This window comes from Branchiostoma lanceolatum, chromosome 13, assembly GCF_035083965.1.
Source record: "Branchiostoma lanceolatum isolate klBraLanc5 chromosome 13, klBraLanc5.hap2, whole genome shotgun sequence".
NCBI lineage: Eukaryota > Metazoa > Chordata > Leptocardii > Amphioxiformes > Branchiostomatidae > Branchiostoma > Branchiostoma lanceolatum.
Genome location: NC_089734.1, coordinates 982,054 through 999,936, shown reverse-complemented (window position 1 = coordinate 999,936; position 17,883 = coordinate 982,054). Strand labels below are relative to the sequence as shown.

General features: G+C 40.1%; 2 protein-coding genes across 5 annotated transcripts in view; one reads left to right on the top strand and one right to left on the bottom strand.

Moving 5' to 3' along the window:
* Window positions 1-816: 816 nt before the first annotated feature.
* LOC136446813 (hypoxanthine-guanine phosphoribosyltransferase-like) lies at window positions 817-16,109 on the bottom strand. Of its 3 annotated transcripts, none has more exons than XM_066445409.1 (9): window positions 15,999-16,109; window positions 12,142-12,248; window positions 11,556-11,751; window positions 10,778-10,843; window positions 10,485-10,502; window positions 10,226-10,308; window positions 9,683-9,729; window positions 6,013-6,089; window positions 817-2,581 (listed from the first exon to the last, which is right to left on the bottom strand). In XM_066445409.1, the coding sequence occupies exons 1-9, from the start codon at window positions 16,017-16,019 to the stop codon at window positions 2,522-2,524; spliced, it is 675 nt and encodes a 224-aa protein (XP_066301506.1). In that variant the 5' UTR covers window positions 16,020-16,109; the 3' UTR covers window positions 817-2,521. The 3 variants fall into 3 exon arrangements, with proteins under 3 accessions (XP_066301506.1, XP_066301505.1, XP_066301507.1); XM_066445408.1 differs by lacking the exon at window positions 15,999-16,109 and adding an exon at window positions 13,099-13,137; XM_066445410.1 differs by lacking the exon at window positions 15,999-16,109 and adding an exon at window positions 13,099-13,137 and having other exon boundaries at window positions 11,565-11,751.
* LOC136446808 (neurofilament heavy polypeptide-like) overlaps window positions 15,464-17,883 on the top strand; it is a 57,716-nt gene continuing 55,296 nt past the window's right edge. Inside the window, exon 1 of one of the 2 annotated variants that reach the window (XM_066445400.1) lies at window positions 15,464-15,542. The gene's annotated coding sequence lies outside the window, so the exon portion shown is untranslated. Of the gene's footprint in view, window positions 15,543-16,673; window positions 16,807-17,883 lie in introns of those variants that run through there. The other variant, XM_066445399.1, reaches the window with a different exon arrangement.

The following is a 17,883-nucleotide window of genomic DNA, read 5'->3' as shown; positions in this document are numbered from 1 at the left end:
AGGGCCTGGGTTCGAATCCAACATACCACCATTGTTGTGCCCTTAACTTTTATCACTCCACCCAGGTGTAAAATGGGTACCTGGCTTCGGCTGGGGAGGTAACAGGTGATGGAAATAGAGGAATGGACTTCACCTTTCAATATCGTGTGGTACTTTCCCTTGTTACGGATTCAAAAAGGCCACGGTGAAAAGGCTATGGGACTAGCTTTATCTACATTTCTTTTACAGGATCATGATTTAAAACCACCAGACCAGTAGAAAGTCAGACAGTAACTTTAATGACAACTCAGGCAGCTTTCCTTCCAACATGGTACAAAATCTGGCACACCTTCAAAGAAAACATGCTAAATTTTATCATTCTCAATCAAACTTAAAATATCTCAACCCTGTCTAAGGACGGTATAAGTCTCTACTGGACATTTTGGAGAGCTAGACCTCGAAATACTAGTAATAGACTAATCTTAACTAGAATAAAAGAAAAGCACATTGAGTAACCAAGGACTTGTAGTAACCAAGATTCTAGATTCAAAGAATTAAAATGACTCTTACCTTACTTCTCTTCTCACATATCTAAATACATTTCTACAGTCGTATCCTTTTTAACTATCATGGTAAACGTTATTTACCATCATGTGATAGGGAAACTACCCGTTTCAAAACCAACAACAAAAACAGTCTGATAGTTTGACTAGCTACAGTGCACCATTCACTGCTTAACTTGTGGCCAAAGTAACTGGCTAATCTGTTACATCTCAAAACTGTAACATTTGGTACATAGAGAATGTACTTTAATAAACTTATTGGCAACATTCTATGTTACAAGAATGTTTCTATATAACTTATACACAAATGTCATACGAATCCCTGCATCAAAGTAAAGATAAATGCATAGCAATTTTTACCTAAAATGAGAAAGAAACTGAAACATATTCTGCAATGACATCCTTATTTCATGGCCACTCTTCAGTGTGAAGTAATTAACAAGTCTAAGAATGGCAGCATAGTAGCATTTACAGTGTATTCTAGAGTTCACATCCTACTGTGTAGATTAACATGTACACAAATCTGTTATCCGCAAGAAACCCTTGTACAAACTAGTGGTCACTTAAAGTACAGAGTTGGCTGTGCAGAAGAGCCTCAACAAGTAGTGTACACATGAGGAGAAATCCTTAAACTTTCCTAAATGAATTTGTCCAACAATTTGTCTCATGACAGGTTTGAACTACAGGTATCTAATCTCCGTGCAGACTTGCTGGTGTCAAAGACAGTATCCAAAGGGCAAAAGCAGCATCCAATTGACCGGGGGCAAAATGGATACCGCTTTTGCCCTTTGTATACTATCTTTGCCAAAGTTTAATCAATCAATCAAATATATCTGCTTGTAGATTATGACCTACGTGTATCTGCCTCACTAAGAAGTTACTGTAAATGCATTTAAGTTCGCGTGGTCTTTATTTCGTGGTAGGGAGAAAATGGAGTGATCGTAGTGGTCTTCACGTTTGAATCAATAGTAGTGTCACAGTCATAGTTTCACGGTGGTTTTAAGTTCGTTAAGTTCCCAACATAGAGTCACCGCAAAAAACGCAAACATAAAACCACCGCGAACAATTCTGCATTTAAAGTACCCCCTCAGGAACCTTGCTTAACTTTCCTGCCTCTGTATTTACACGGCGTCGTCTGGAAATACATGACGGACACAAACCTGGGCCCGCCCTGAGGTCTACCCACCCTTCTTCTCTGCACCGACCCTTCACTGTTTACAACATTCCCTCCCGTCCCCTCCTCTAGTCTTTCTACTGTTCTCTGCGACTCTGTTTCCCTTCCTTCCTCTGCCGTCTCTTCAGGATTGGTGCGCGTCACCACGGAGCGATCGTCGGTCCTACCCTCGTTGCTTAACACGATATTCCGGGTCTGTCCGCCGGTACGCGTGATGTTGACCTTTCCCCATGGATACCTCATAACGACGCTCCCTCCTCCCGACTGTCTCGTTGTCTCTTTGGTAAATCTGGTTACGTTCGACGCTTTCTTCACAAACCTGTACGAGACACTCCCACTTCTAGATCCGCTTTCCTCCTTCCCCTGACAATTCTGCTTCGCAATTCTCACACTCTGTTTAGGCTGGATCAACACCGTTCTCTGCACATGAACTTGAGCCTCCTCCTTGCTACTACTACTACTACTACTCGTAACGCTTTGCCCCGAACTTGGACTGACTATTCTAATCTGCTGTTTGGGCGTTATGATTGAGATCTGCTGGTTGGGGCTGACTATTCTAACTTGCCGGCTACGAACGTTCGCAACCGCCCTGCTTCCTGCCGTGATGCCGATGTGGAAAAAGTTGGTCCTTCTTGAAATCGATGTCTTCGCTTCCTGGGCGTGGCCACACCGTTGGTTGTCATGGGAACCCGATAGCTCGGTACAGTCCTGTGGCCAGGTGGAAACTTGGTTGCTATGGCGATGGTTGTTATGGTGATGGTTGTTGTCGTGGCGATCGGGATGGGCGCAGTGACGGGACAATTCCTCAGTCCTTTTTAGGGATGGCGTACTTTTCCCTTCCTTTCTCGTTGACGACACAAACGTGCTGAAAAATAAGAAATAAGACCTCAACATCAATCCACAGAAATATGCTAACACTTTAACCTTTAGCACACTTCTTCTTCTTCTCGTGTCACCACTTCTGCCTGCTACACGCTCCCTCTCCAATATTCCGCACTGAAGTAGCCATTTGGCACCCCATTTTCTATTGGTTACAGAGTTAGGCAGCAGGGAGAAGTTTAAGAAAAGTACCTTGATCTCAACAAAATACAAGTAAACACCAGCCAAGTAAATGTATGAAAACTGAAAAAAAAAACTTAACAATTTTGGTCAGATGCTAAACCTGGTTGGTGTCATGACTCGCCTTGTTCAGGGGCCAGCCTATCATCATTTTTCTGGACCATTGATAGTTATAGAAAACTACAGCAAATCTTGACTTCATTTGTTCCCATTTCAGGTTTCATAAGACTTACAGTACAGTAAAATAATGTCAAAAAAACAAGATCTTGAAGAGGACCAAGATCAAGTAAAAAATGGTGAAAGAATTCACAACAAGAATTTATAAATCTCAGTGTCTTTGAAGATGTTATCCTTACATTTATCATCATTTCAGTTTAAAATCATGAGGAGTTGGTATCTTTTAAAAACACAAAAACAAGTTTCTTTTGAATTAATATCTATTTTACTATTGCCAAAATTCTGAATGTCAAATGTGTCTTCACTAGGTAGGGTGTGGCCCTTTTGGACCGTGCCATTATTTATGAGGGGAAGATTTACAAGTTTGACCGACGCACGTACAGCTAATTTTGGAGCCTCTGTCCAAACTAAGGTCTATTTTTACAAGTCGGTTGTTTGTCTACCGACTCAAATAACTCCAGTATCTACGTCACTCTACGTCTTTGGTAGCTTCCAAGGGTGGTTTTATTTCACTTGCGTATTTTGTGAATGTGTCATTTGGCAACCACGACTGATAGAGCAAAAATGTAGGTTACAAATCATGAGTCAAGTCTGTAATAAACAGATTACCAAACTGTGTCGGTATAGACTTGAACATTGTATACTTTTTTGGAAGGGAATTTTGGAGGAGTGTTGTGTTTGCCCATAAGACATCATATTGGCTCTTTTCCAGGTTTACAAATACATTTTATACATTCTTCTGGCAGCTGGCCATAAAATTCAGGAAGTAATAACAAATAAGTACATGTCCTCCACAACATCAACATACATCCATGTATTATACTTTTTTTAAACAAAAACACCTCAGTGAGTATTTTCTAACAATTGCCTAACGAGAAAATGATACTTTTTTTTTGGTGGCACCCGTTTGGAAGACCAACATTTCAAGTTGTTTCCAGCTGTATACTGAAGAAACCCTGCAGTGTTTGGAAGCCTTTGGTCCGATGTTGAATAGAGTCTGGCATGTTCCAAGATATTCCACTTAGTTTAATATAAGTTCTAACTAAATCATTTTCCAATACTGCAGTGGCCCCAAAGTATATTTGGAAACATTGGGATCATGACCATCCTTCCATCCCGGGCCGGACAAAAAATTCACAAAGTCTGTTAAAAAATCAGAACTTCATGACATGTTGAAATTGTATTTTTGTAAGCTCAAAATGACAGATAAACAACGAAAAGCAACATCAAATTGGGCTCTTACATAATGAGTGGGTGGAAACATGGGACCCTCATTTTATGTCCATTTAGAAAGACGGTGCAGCCCCAACCGAGATGTCCTACCCGGGATTGAACCGGGGTCTCCCAGTTAGCAACTAGAACCAGTAGCTCAACTGTGAAGCTGCTACCAGTTGAGCTACAGGTATACTCCTTGAACTGAATCAACCCGGCAGTATTTGGATCCCAATGTTGACCGAAACATGGAACCCCCGTTTCATTTCTCTTTACTTCACTTTAGAAAGACGGTACAGCCCTAGCTGAGATGTCTTGCCCAAGTTTGAACCAGGATCTCCCACTTCTCAACTAAATACTGGAACCAGGAGCTCAACTGTGAGGCTCAAATTGGCTCAAATTGCTGATGACACAAAACTTTACTGCTGATGACACAAAACTTTATAGATGATTCAGGGAGGTTCTAAGTACTTCTACTTGGAATCGCCTTGAATCATCTGTGAATATTACCTTTAAAAATCAAGGGTCGGTACAGTTGTATGTATTATGTATTTCATATTTCAATCACTTTGTGTATTTAAATATTCAGTTACGTTGTTACTCACTATCGTTAATTTGATACGCATTACTTTAGTCATATCTTATCTTATTTCTGTTACGTTTGTTCAGAAACTGGCTTAAGTTTGTCATTGTCTATGTCTATTTTTATTTAGTTTTTCTGTGGCGCTGTAAAATAAGTCTATGTTCTTGAGTGTAGCGCCACTATGTCCATGTCCATGTGTATCTTGTTTTCTGAATAAAAAAAAAAAAAAATGTGAGGCTGCTACCCGGTACCAGTTGAGGTACATGTATATGGACATGCCTTGAACTGAAGCCACCCGGGATCCCAATGTTGACCGTCGCCCGGCATGTTTGGGGACACAGCCCATGGGAGGTGGCTCAGTCAGCACATATATAGTAACACATGACCCAGTTCAACACTGTCTACAGCGAGGTATGGAAAACAGCTAGGAGGGGTCTTTCTCAGAAAGGTTGTAAGGGAACACCAGTGGATATCTAGCTGGACCGCGACACGTTGGCGACCTCGCCGCAACCCAAATCTCAATGAACAAAAAATGAATCTTTTTACTTTTGTGTTTTGTTGTCTTTTGTACAATTCCATAACTTGTACGTTTTGCATGATATTCCCTTTATAAAGTCAACGGTAACAGATATCCGCTTTAGGACCCAAGGGCTGGCCTATTCAATCAAGTACAAGGTTCTAGCTATCTGTATTTGGAATGTCTTGCAAAAACTTCCTGCTATCCGGAACTGACTTTTTTGCGGTCCTTCACCAAAGTTACAAGTTATGTGAGGAATGTTGGCATACACGGAATCATCATGTGAAGCTGATTCTGAAAGCAAATTGTGTACATAGTTGGTAAAAACTGCTTAACTGATCAGTTCCTTTTTTAGGCACCCTCCCAGCCACTTTTACAAAAGATAATCATCACCTTACAGGATGATACATGTACAAGGAAGATTTATTCTACTTCATCACTATGAAATTCAGAAGGTTAAAACCAAAGCATTGAGTCTGTATCTGTATAGCCGGTATAACAACCATCCTTCGACGTAACACACACTTTAAGCATAGTTTAAATTCCACTAAGTACTCTGTTTTACTCCGTGTATCCGTCATGCCAATGTTGATAGAGTTATTAGGACTCAAATGACTGTGTATCCCTGTTAATTGTGACCTTACCTCTTCCCTCAGGACCTCAATGAAAAGTGGCCTGCCTGCCGGTTTGAGCTTATCATGAATAAACAAAGGTTCAAACAAAACAAAACAAACAAACAAATACTCACATTGAGGTCTCTGAAGAACTCATTGTAGTCGAGGGCGTAGCCGACCACAAACTTGTTGGGAACCTCGAATCCGATGTCTGAAAATGGACAGAAGGAAACAGTTAGAGAGTCCAAGAACTACATGTAGATGGACTACAAGGTAGAAGTTAAGGTGCACGTCCTTGGTACTACAGTCTCCCCTTACATATTTTTTCTACCTATTCTGAAAAGAATCCTCTTAATTTTCACTTCATCATACCATATCACACATTCATATCTTCAGTTCAGCACATCCATTACCTTAACAACCTTACACACACACCTTTAAAATTATTTGTAAGAAAAATTTTTGAGGGCCTGTTATATTCATATCAAAAGTGTATCAAATTTTGTAATTGGTGGTACTTTTGTGCCAGGGTGGGCCGCTACGTACTACTAACCATAACAGTAACAAACATGCATCTCTTTGGAAGTCTGGGTCACACAGTTATGTCAGAGAATATGGCAGATTAGTTGTCATATTGAATTCAGCACTTTTAATCTATAAATCCCTCTATAATGCCTTCACCACATGTATTTTCCACACACACGTAGCCACTCTGACACACAGGATACATTCTTGTAACTTCCTGTCATCGTGTATAAAAGTAGTCAGAGGATGACGTCTGTAAGTAACACTGATATCGTTACACATTCCAGCAGAATGCTGTAGCTACGTGCCAATATTCACTCCCTTCTCCCACTGACATAGACTGGAAACTAATGCAAGAGAACAGTCACTCAAGCAACTGGATAGATTTTAGAGTTGATGCCATCTATAACTGATATTGTTACACTTTCCACGCAGAACACTTCAACAGCTACGTGCCGATATTCACTCCCTACTCCCACTAACATAACAGACTGATAACTAATGCAAGAAAACAGTTACTCATTGACAAGCAACTGGATAGATTTTGGAGTTGGTCAGATGTTTCGGGTAGCATCCGCTGTCTTTTGGCTGTGACTGGACGAGAGTAGTACTGTAGTAGTAACTATTGCACTGTGTAACAAATCTTTGGGTCTGAAATCTGGGAGAGAATGTTTGTATCAATGCATGAAGCATCAATGGTTCAAATACTACTTAATTAATGAACTCATCCGTTCTCACCTAAGTTCAGACTTGATAACAGAATGATCATGGGCATTGTCTGAATTTCATATCCATAAACACCCTGTCATCTACTGAAACAATAACAGCATTCAAAACATTTTTCTGGCATGCGACATATCTAGAACTTAGTAGGAGCCTTCTTATATATAGTTATACCAACTAACTTCAAAATGTTCATCTTAAATCTAAGTTACAGTAAGTTCAGACTACACATTTTCATCAACTATTTCTTAAAGAGGTAATTGCTTGATAATTGTTCTCACATTAACAAAGAGAATCCAGACAACAAATCCCTCTCTCAGCTAGCGCTCTGCATTCACAATAGCTTAGCACCCTCAATATATCAATATCAATCAACATTTTTGTCCTAAATCCAAGTAAACCATATTCAATGCCAAATCTTCAAACAAGTTCAAATTTCACATTTCCATCAACAACAATTAACTTGCCCGATACTCACAATAACAGAAAGAATCCACACAAAAAAATTCTCCGAGCTAGCGCTCTGCCTTCACAATAGCTTAGTGCCCTCCAGTTATCAATCAATATTTTCACAATACCGGTAAACCAAAATAAACGGCCAAATCTTGAAGTTGAAACTGCACAGTTTCATCAATTATTTCTGAGATAGAAACATATTTGCCAGATACTCACAATAATAAAAAGAATTGCACGACAAATCCTTCTTTCAGCCCAGTGCCTTGACAATACTGAATAGCCCAGCCCTCTCCAGTTATCAATTAATAATTTCATATCAAACCAAAGTAAACACCAAATCTTGAAGTTGAAACTACACATTTTCATTAACGTTCTAAGATAGAAACTTATTTGCCAGATACTCACAATAACTGAAAGAATCCACACACAAAAATCCCTCTCCTTGCTATGCCTTCACAATATAGCCCAGCCCTCTGCAGTTATTCCCGACCCAAACTCCGCCTGTCTCCCCTCCCTGTGCTTATATTGCCCCCGGCACACACACCCCTCTAGAGTGACACATCCACCCGCACCAGGAATGCAGAGACAAAACCGGCCCCCGTCCCCGCGGTATTTTTGTCCCGCTGCGCTAAATTTGGCCCCCACTTCCGTAGACTTAGTGGGAGGAGGCTATATATAAACTGGGCCGGGCGCCAGTTATAGTTTAACTGCTGGGCTGGGCTAGCCTTGCCCGTGGCTTCAGCAAACAGACCCAAATAAACACTCTGAAAAACTCTACCTTAGTCAGAAAGGGAGGCCGTAGAATGAAGGTCATTTTGAACTTGGAAGTTCGACACCTTAGGGGAAACATGTTGGGCGAGCCATAGTTCAACTTGATTCTGGATATACAGTTGAGTTTTAGATGGCTTGACAAATAGTCCCAAATAAACACTCATGTTGACTGATGTGAAAAACTCTATCTTAGTCAGAAAGGGAGGCCGTAGAATGAAGGTCATTTTGAACTTGGAAGTTTGAAATCTCGGGGAAAACATGTTGGGAGAGCCATAGTTCAACTTGATTCTGGATATACAGTTGAGTTTTAGATGGCTTGACAAACAGTCCCAAATAAACACTCATGTTGACTAAATGTGAAAAACTCTGGGTTAGTCAGAAAGGGAGGTCATAGAATGAAGGTTATTTTGAACTTGGAAGTTTGAAATCTCAGGGAAAACATGTTGGGAGAGCCATAGTTCAACTTGATTCTGGATATACAGTTGAGTTTTAGATGGCTTGACAAACAGACCCAAATAAACACTCATGTTGACTAATGTGAAAAACTCTACCTTAGTCAGAAAGGGAGGCCATAGAATGAAGTCATTTTGAACTTGGAAGTTTGAAATCTCAGGGAAAACATGTTGGGAGGGAAACAGTTCAACTTGTAGCTAGGTATACAGTTGAGTTTCATATCATTTGCTCTCATAAATGGCAGGCTTCTCTCTATCTATATTAATACGTCGTGCACATACATGTAGATTAGACTTTATCAACATTCCAAACTGACAGTGCATACATAGATTTTAGAGAAGTACGGTGCTATTAGGCCAATCTTCATAACCTATCCTTTCTAACATCTATAACTAATGAGCTATAAATACTTTGAGCAAGAAGACCATATCAACATAATCATGTTCCACATATTTCTTATAAATCAATACATCAATCAGAAGGCATAATATGTATTTAGATCTGTATCTGTTTATCCGGTATAACCACCCTTTATCATAACGCACCAGCTTCTGTATCTGTATAGCCGTTATAACTACCCTTCAGCGTAACACACTAGCTTCTGTATCTAATATCTGTATGACAGCTGGTTACAATACACCGCTGAATGACCTGTCACACGGCACCTAACCTTTGCACATCTGACTGTAAGCATTAGGGAAAAATAATTTTTGAACCCCTCAATTCTAGGTTGACAAGTCTGGTCAAGACAAGACTATTTCTTGTTTTGTCTGAGCAGGCACTGGATACTTACTAGTCAGTACTGACTGTAAGCGTTGTTTACAGCTATCTACGTAAAAGCAGAACTCCTGCTAGAAATGTTGCTGCCATACTTACATTCGGGCCTGTATCCCACACTGTGGGGCGTTCTCTTCACCAACAAACTGCAAACAAGGAAATAGAAATATATAATTACATGCCATAAGGCCACATCAATTTAATTTCTTGGTTAACAGATTTTTTTTTAATGTTAGCAAAAAAAATCATAAAAACGGAAGGCTGGGGTGAAAACTTGCACCTGACCCTGTTCACTTCCTGAAATTGTGTGCATCAAAGTACAAAGTTTGTTTCCTCTGATATTCTGTTTTCATGTTGATTTTGGAATTTAACACTTTTTAAAAAAATCCGTTAACGAAGAAATTAGATTGGTGCGGCCTAAGATCTTCAAAAATCATGCTAAATTGAAATATTACCATGAAAACAGAGTCTGAGGGCTGTACCCAGGCACACACTGACAGTTTCAGGGAGTGAATATACATGAACTAAGATGCAAGTTTTCCTCCCAGCATTCTGTTTTCATCTTGACCGCTTGCTAAATCTTCATTCAAAATGTCCAAGAATGAAGGGATTACATTCAGTGTTTCCTAACACCCCACCCACCTGACCACCCTGACTTTCTTGGGTTCATAGTCCTTCACCAGGTCCAAGAGTTTCAACATGGTCTTCCCCGTGTCTATGATGTCCTGTAGGTAAAGGAAAAACTCTGTCAGCAAAAATTAAACATCTCGAGATGTCGAAAATTTCAACATTTCGTTGTCATGGAAAAGGATTGACCACTTCAGATTTCCTAAATTGTACAAAATGTTTAAAACAGAAGAGAAGTCTGACTAAAAGGGGTAAAAAAAACCAGCCAGCTTACCTCAACAATCATGACATTCTGAAATACAGACAAAACAGTCTATTAGTTGGTCAATGGATCATATAACTAAAAAAAACACAACCTTCCATCCCAATGTGACACTATACAATATGTCGTTTGCACTCACTGATGTAATATTACATTGCAGCTTTGACATTAAATGCTAATACTCTATAGGATTCAAAACAGGCCACAAACATATCCTTCAACCACAAAGTGACAAAACTACATCAAATTCTTCAGCAATATCTACAAAAGGGCAAAGCAGCAATGATGTACAGCCGTGTCCTCACCTTGCCTCTCAAGTTTTCCAAGTTGTCTCCTCCGATGACTTGGATCTTTCCTGTCTGCTGGTCGTTCTGAAAAACGTGGAGACAAAATTGTCACACAGTGTGGATGAAATACGGTGAAAGCTTTATTATCTTTTGTTTGCTTCAGTTGTTTGTTGCAGCACATCATGTCCAAACTAATTATTGTGTTGTTCTACCTTGTTTCATACACACTGTGCTCAAATCTCCAGTTAATATGTCAGCCAATATTTTCAAGATAAATGTGAGTAAAACAAAACAAAACAAAGCTATATTAACTGAAACGAAAGAATTGTGAGTACAGAACAAGAGAAATGTGAATAAAGCGAAACAAATAAAGCTCAAGGGTGAATGGTTAATATCTTGTCGCAGAAGAACGGTAGATACCATTCAAAGGCTACAAGCTTCCACATTCTAGTAGCATCAGTGGAATTTCTCTTATTTCAATGGTTAATATCTGTCGCATCTGAATACTGCTGACATCAAAATGATCTTGCCAAATACTGTAAATCATGCAGAAATGTTTGCGGTGGTTTCGCGGCAACCGTTTCACCATTGACTTAAATTTTGTCCGATACTGTAGCAGCATGTGACTATAGCGCTGCCGTGTACTTAAAACCACCGTGAACACTCCATTTTCGCCTTAGCGTGAAATAAAAACCATGCGAACTTAAATGCACAAACAGCATACGCAGAACAGAAGTGAAGAAAAAAAAAGATACCAGGCCACAGGTGAGGCAGTAATCCAAACACCTGGAGTTACCTGTCCCACCTGGTAGCTCTTGAGCCGGATGAAGTCGACGCTCATCTGGAAGGAGCGATCCGTGTTGCGGTTCAGCGCGCTGATGTAGTTCAGGAGGTCCCCGAAGAAACGGTACCCCCCCTTCAGCACACACAGCGCAACGATTGGCTCCTCGTAACCAAAGTCGTTCACGATGTTCCTCGCAAGTCTCTCCGTTCTGTAGTAATAAGAGATAGGTGAGATGTTTGTAAGCTGACATGAGACATTCGCAGTTGTCTCAGAAGAACCGGTACCCGCCCTTCCTCGCGCACAGCGCAACGATCGGCTCCTCGTAACCGAAGTCGTTCACGATGTTACGGGCGAGTCTCTCCGTTCTTTTAAAGGTGACACATTTGTTAGTTGAGTTATGAACATTTAAGACATTTGCAGATATGCTTTAAGAAGACTAGTACACAATTTGTACATGTAGATTTTGAGCTCATAGAATGTTATTTTTCTTCATCTACATGTCATTTAAAAAAATAAAAGATTATCGATACGTTTCACCTACATGTAAGAGTCTTTCCAGAGTACACTACGACTGTGACCTTTAACCTGTGACCCTCACCTGTCCATGATGAGTCCATGCGGAATGTAGACCCGTTCAAGGTCGTCCTCATAGTGTTTGGGGACACAGAACATGGAGAGGTCGTACCCCTTCTCGTCATCCGATATCTGCAAACAAACATACCAACAAACAAACATTACATCATCACACAGATACTGACGTTTATAAATACCTTGATAATATCCCCACTTAGGATGGCCTTAAAATGTACCTTACAACTACACTGAATAAAGTGTTAATCTAGAACAAGTGCCTTCAATTTGTTCAAATTATATTGTTTAGAAATAAATGTAGCTGAAATCTTTCACAACCAATCAGTAGCCTGGTACAGTCTTGCATTCTTCTATGCCTTGAAGGATCAACGATCAACATCTGGCATCTAAATAAGTAAATAAATAATAATCAACCTGGCAACAACAAAAACTATTCAAAATCCTGGTATCACTCACTCACTCTCACTCTCTCCCATAGCTTAGTCAGCTGGTATAGCTACAGGGCTTGAAATTCATCTTTTGGAATAGGTGCACTGGTGCACCCAACTCAAAAAATTGGGTGCACAGAAAGAATTTTGGGTGCACCAGATAAAATAAAGTTGAATGTTCTTCAGAACATAATTACAAAGTTTAACGCTGCTGCCTTTCTCAAGAACTTCAATCTGTTATTCTATAGCTAACTTCAAAATTTCAAACAAATAATACATTAAATAAAGTACAGCAAAAAGCTATCATGCTGTTTTTTATACTTACATTTCAAGAATATTCTGTATACTAGTGTACAATAGTACCTTAACCCTATAGGCTACAAAAATATATAGGTGCACCAGTGCACCCACAGTCAAAAATTAGGTGCACAGCTCCAATTTTGGGTGCACTGGGTGCACATGCACCCACTATTTCGAGCCCTGAGCTACAACAACAACACATTGTACTGCATGATGTGTAAGTAACCCACACAAACCCTGTGGTACTGTAGCCCTGACATATCCCTGCTACAATAGACCCTCCTGTACTCTCACAACAGTGTACGACCTCACATTCAAGGTACAATGGCAGGAGGGTCAGCATGGGGGTTTTCGTACACCTTGTTTGTGCCAATTCCATGACCAAATTGATGTAATTTTACAGTTAAGTACTGCTAGCCGAACTTTCATTGAAAAGCAAAAGTGATTAACCAAACCTTCAAATTACAAACTGCTGTAAACAAATTTACTAAGAAATGAAGTAATTTACATTATGAAATGAAGTAACATCAACAGGTCATAAATATGTATCAATATGTATTTATGCATTGAATTATTCAGTAACAGGAACAGGAATTCCTGTATCCCCCCATAAACAGCTGCATAAGATTTTTGACATGCTAACAGGTGGGACCTCAGCAATCTACCCAAAATTAAACCTGTAACTGCCATGAACATTTGCATATACATTGGAAGCCTAGAGTGTCTCAACACTGACTACACTAAGAACAGGAATTTGTATATTCTTTCATACACAGGCCAATGAGATTTTTGGAATGGCATCAGGAAAACATTGCTATAATTCATCAATAATGAATAACTGCTAGTTCTGTGTAAGCCTCTAATGACATGATAACCCAGGTGACACTAACACTGCAGTAATGTAACATGCATTAGTGAAGGCCTTGTACATGCATTTGGGTCTAAGTGGTAATTTGTATTTTGCAAATTCCACCTGCTGCAAATTGTGACTGGTGAAGCATGCTGAAACTTTAGTATAGGAGTGATTGTGAACCATTAACACTCGTCAACCCGTTCAAAGCAGAGTTTGCAAATCTGGATGAAACTGGATTTGCAGTCCGATAAGTTACTAATACCAGAATACACCAGAATATACATAAAAAAACTGTGAAAACAACCAAAATGCAGTATTCTTCAATAAGTAAACATTGAAGATTGCTATGTTTTTGGATATAGTAGTAGCAGTCCACTGTGTTCTGCTACTGCAGTGGTCAGAATGTTTTTGTTATGATTTGGATAAAGGCATGTTCAACAAACATTGGAAAAAAACACTGTATTCTGGAAGATTTCACCTTCCTTCAAGATTGTGTATTCCAGTGTATTGCGTAAATACTCAAATGGCTGATATTACTGTACACTTAAACAGTAGCAGGCGTTTATCTAAATCAGGAAAGAGGGGTGCTGCACCCTCTTGTTTCAGCCCAGTGCACCCTTGTCGAATTCAGATTTTAGCTTAATATCCAGCATACTGCCTTCACTCAGCAATCCATTCTTCGAATAATTCCATAAGGCCTTCTTTCACTCTGAGGCCTCGCCTGTGTTTGCTCCCTTTTATTCACTTTTTCTAGAAAAAAAAAACCCTGAGTAGGAGTGACTTAGAAGAGCCAAAACTGATTGAAAGGAAGCTGTTTCAGTCAAACATTGTAGCCATGCTAGTTGTGATATATCACTTAGCTGGTGAAATGTTAATTGGCAATGTTGGCAAGCTCTAGCACACATACAGTTCCCTTAGGGATTGCCAATAACAGTTCATCACGCAAAATGTACTGCACAGAAAATTGTGGCCCACTGATTCCTTGTAATCGTAATGTACCAACATTAGCCCTTCCACGGGAGGGATGGGATTTATCCATTTTAGGAATCTGATGCGGCCTTAGAATACAATGTTATGTCTCTGGTTACAATCCTGATAAAGTTAGACTTGGGAAGTAGAGAGTCTTTTTTTTTCTTCCTTTTCTATTGTAGATTTTGGCCCTCAATGTAACAGGGTGTCAATATCATGAAGACCTAGGTTTGGTGGTTTTTATTTCTATTGAGACAGAAATTATGAGACCATGTTTGAAAACGATTCTACAAATTTCTCATCACTGTGATAAAAAGAAATTTAAAAAAATTGACGTCCCTTGCCAGCGATCAACCCATAAAAAAAGCTTAGACTAAGGTCGGCGGGTTTTTCCTAGACTCTACCAGCACAGGTCGCTGGGAAAATAGTAGAAATTGGCCAAATAGAGTCAAATGTTTGAAGGGAGTCGCAAATACCTAATCTCCGTAGCCGACTTGAAGACTGGTAGAGTCTAGGTTTTTCCTAGGATTGGTCAGGTAACTGGAAACAACATTTTCTTTTCTAGGCCTTGTAACAGTGGGGTTCAAACGCCACTTTCTGACCAGTCTAACTGGTCCAGACCTTTTAGCCTTTTGAGTGGTTAGCGCGTTGGGTTTGTGCACTGGCGGGACCGGATTCGACTCCCAGGAGACTGTTCTAAATTTACAGTAACTAATCAACACCACATGTAGCATTTCCATGAACATAAACTGCAGTGTGAGACCACAGGAAGTGCTGTCAGTGGACCACATGGCCGGGATCTCTACATATTTTCATCAATATTAATATCATCAGTGGAAGAAAACCTCCTTGATACAAGTACGTCGTGTTTTCTTTCTTTTGTTGTGTGACGTCACTAGCCATATTTACAAAACCACCCACATGTAACGTTAAAACGGGCCCAATTTCTTCACATAACATGCATTTGTCAGCAATGAATTAAACATGTTTAGATGGAACCTTATTCCCAAATAGAAGTCTCCATTCCTCGTTTGATGATTAAGATATATTCAAAGTTTCTGTATGATCGACAAATTTATATATCTTTAATTTTGCGTTAGTTAGAGGCTTATATGGGCGTAACGTTTCAAGCGCGGGCATAGCACTGTCACGTGGGGAATGATTTCACACCGTTTTTCACGAAATAGAAGACGATTTACGATAAAATCAAAATACTGATGCAATCAGAACATTCTTCTACAACGATAAATTTTATTGGCGGCCGAATTTCCATACGAAAAGCGCCCAAAACGACATTTTTGTAAGCGAACCCACCTTGACGTAGTCGGTAGCCATTTTCCCGCGCGAATAGAGGAGGTCACTGACCTCGCAGGGTCAATTTACAGGTCGTGCAGCAGCGACACCTGGCGGCTGTGACAACAAATCTAACTTTTTATCGCGAAATTCTCGCTCAAAGTCGGGAAATATCGACTCGATAGCCCCAGTAATATTTCCATCTTTATTTACTTCATTTGTAGCAATATCATAGGTAATTTTGGATGCTCAGCCCAAACTTTGTTGACCTACTTTTTTGTGGGTTGACCTCTTAAATGGAGAGCGCAACAACACAAAGTAAGCCCGCTTTCAGAATAATACAGTAAAATTTTTAAAATTGAATCATTTTTATGGTTGTAAAAAACCTTTATATCTTTAAAAGATCCCAAAAGTTCATGATTCCTGATCTTGATAGCCGACGCAAGATTTTAGCCGCACGTTGCGCTTAGATGCGACCTAATTGCTTTAGAAGATATCATTGTGAAACTGGGAGGTACCCATAATATTTTTACTTTGTATTCAAATAATCCCATATCACTTATTTGATACTGTATTTTATAAATTTATATCTGAAATAAGTTTCTACAGCTATTTGACTAAAATACTAAAGTATTTATATTATGTTTGTTGAAATTACTATTTATAGACGTTTAAGCCTCCCCTTATTCAGAAATGGCTGTGCCTCAGTTTATGTCAATAACCTCCTTGGTTACCGTAGTGTAGCGGGGATCAACTTGCCGCGGACATTGTTTTTACCGTGTTTAATCGCAGATATCTGGACACAGAATCCTCCCGCTCACTTGTCAGGGTAAGTTACACCATTATTTCAGCCGGGAAAGACACGTTATTCGATCGGAGGAACGCTATCGTTTAGTATTCTGTCTTTATTTAGCGTATTTTGTGTCAACATGTTGAAAGAAATAGGAGCACGGGTTCAAGAAATTAACGCTTTTTTAAACGACGTGGTCTTGACGTTCGTATTGTTGACACGAGTGCGCACACTTGATAAAGGAAGAAAAGTAGACAAGAATATGAACCTAACGTGGTTTACATGTAGTTTATAACCAGGACTTTGTCGTTTGGGCAAATTATTTATTTCACCCCCCTCCCATAGTTCGTTATCGTTACTACTTGACTTCAGACCTGAACTTAACCTTAATTTCTTCGGTTAACAGATGTCAATTAGGTACTTGTTGTGGCCTTGTTAACATTAGCTTGGCTTAGGGCCTTCCTAACGGAGAGAACCCAGAGGGTTGTCTTTGACGGCGGAACATCTAAAGCTGTCAGGGTCACCTCTGGAGTTCCGCAGGGTACAGTGTTAGGCCCTCTGCTCTTTCTACTATACATTAACGACCTCCCCAGCTCCGTAGATTCACATGTTCGATTATTTGCCGACGATTGCTTGATTTATCGAACCATCAGCACGCCTTCTGACGCACAAGGTTTACAGTCTGATCTTGATGCACTAACAGATTGGCAAAATCGTTGGCTTATGTCGTTCAATCCCTCTAAATGCCACATCCTCCATATCACCCGTAAAAAGCACCCCATTCTAACCCAGTACTCCCTCTGTGGAGAAGCCCTCACCGGTGTCAAGTCCCACCCCTATCTTGGAGTACAACTGTCCGACGATCTGCGGTGGGACACCCATATCAACTACGCCACTAGCAAAGCCGGTAGGGTACTAGGGGTCATTCGGCGCAACTTGACCCATTGTCCATCAAGAGTCAAGGCCACTTGTTACAAAGCGCTGGTGCGGCCCCACTTGGAATATAGTGCCATCGTCTGGGACCCGTATACCACCAAAGGGATACAGGCGGTGGAGGCCGTCCAGCGCAGGGCCGCCCGAGTGACTCTGAATGACCACCGGCGGACTAGCAGCGTA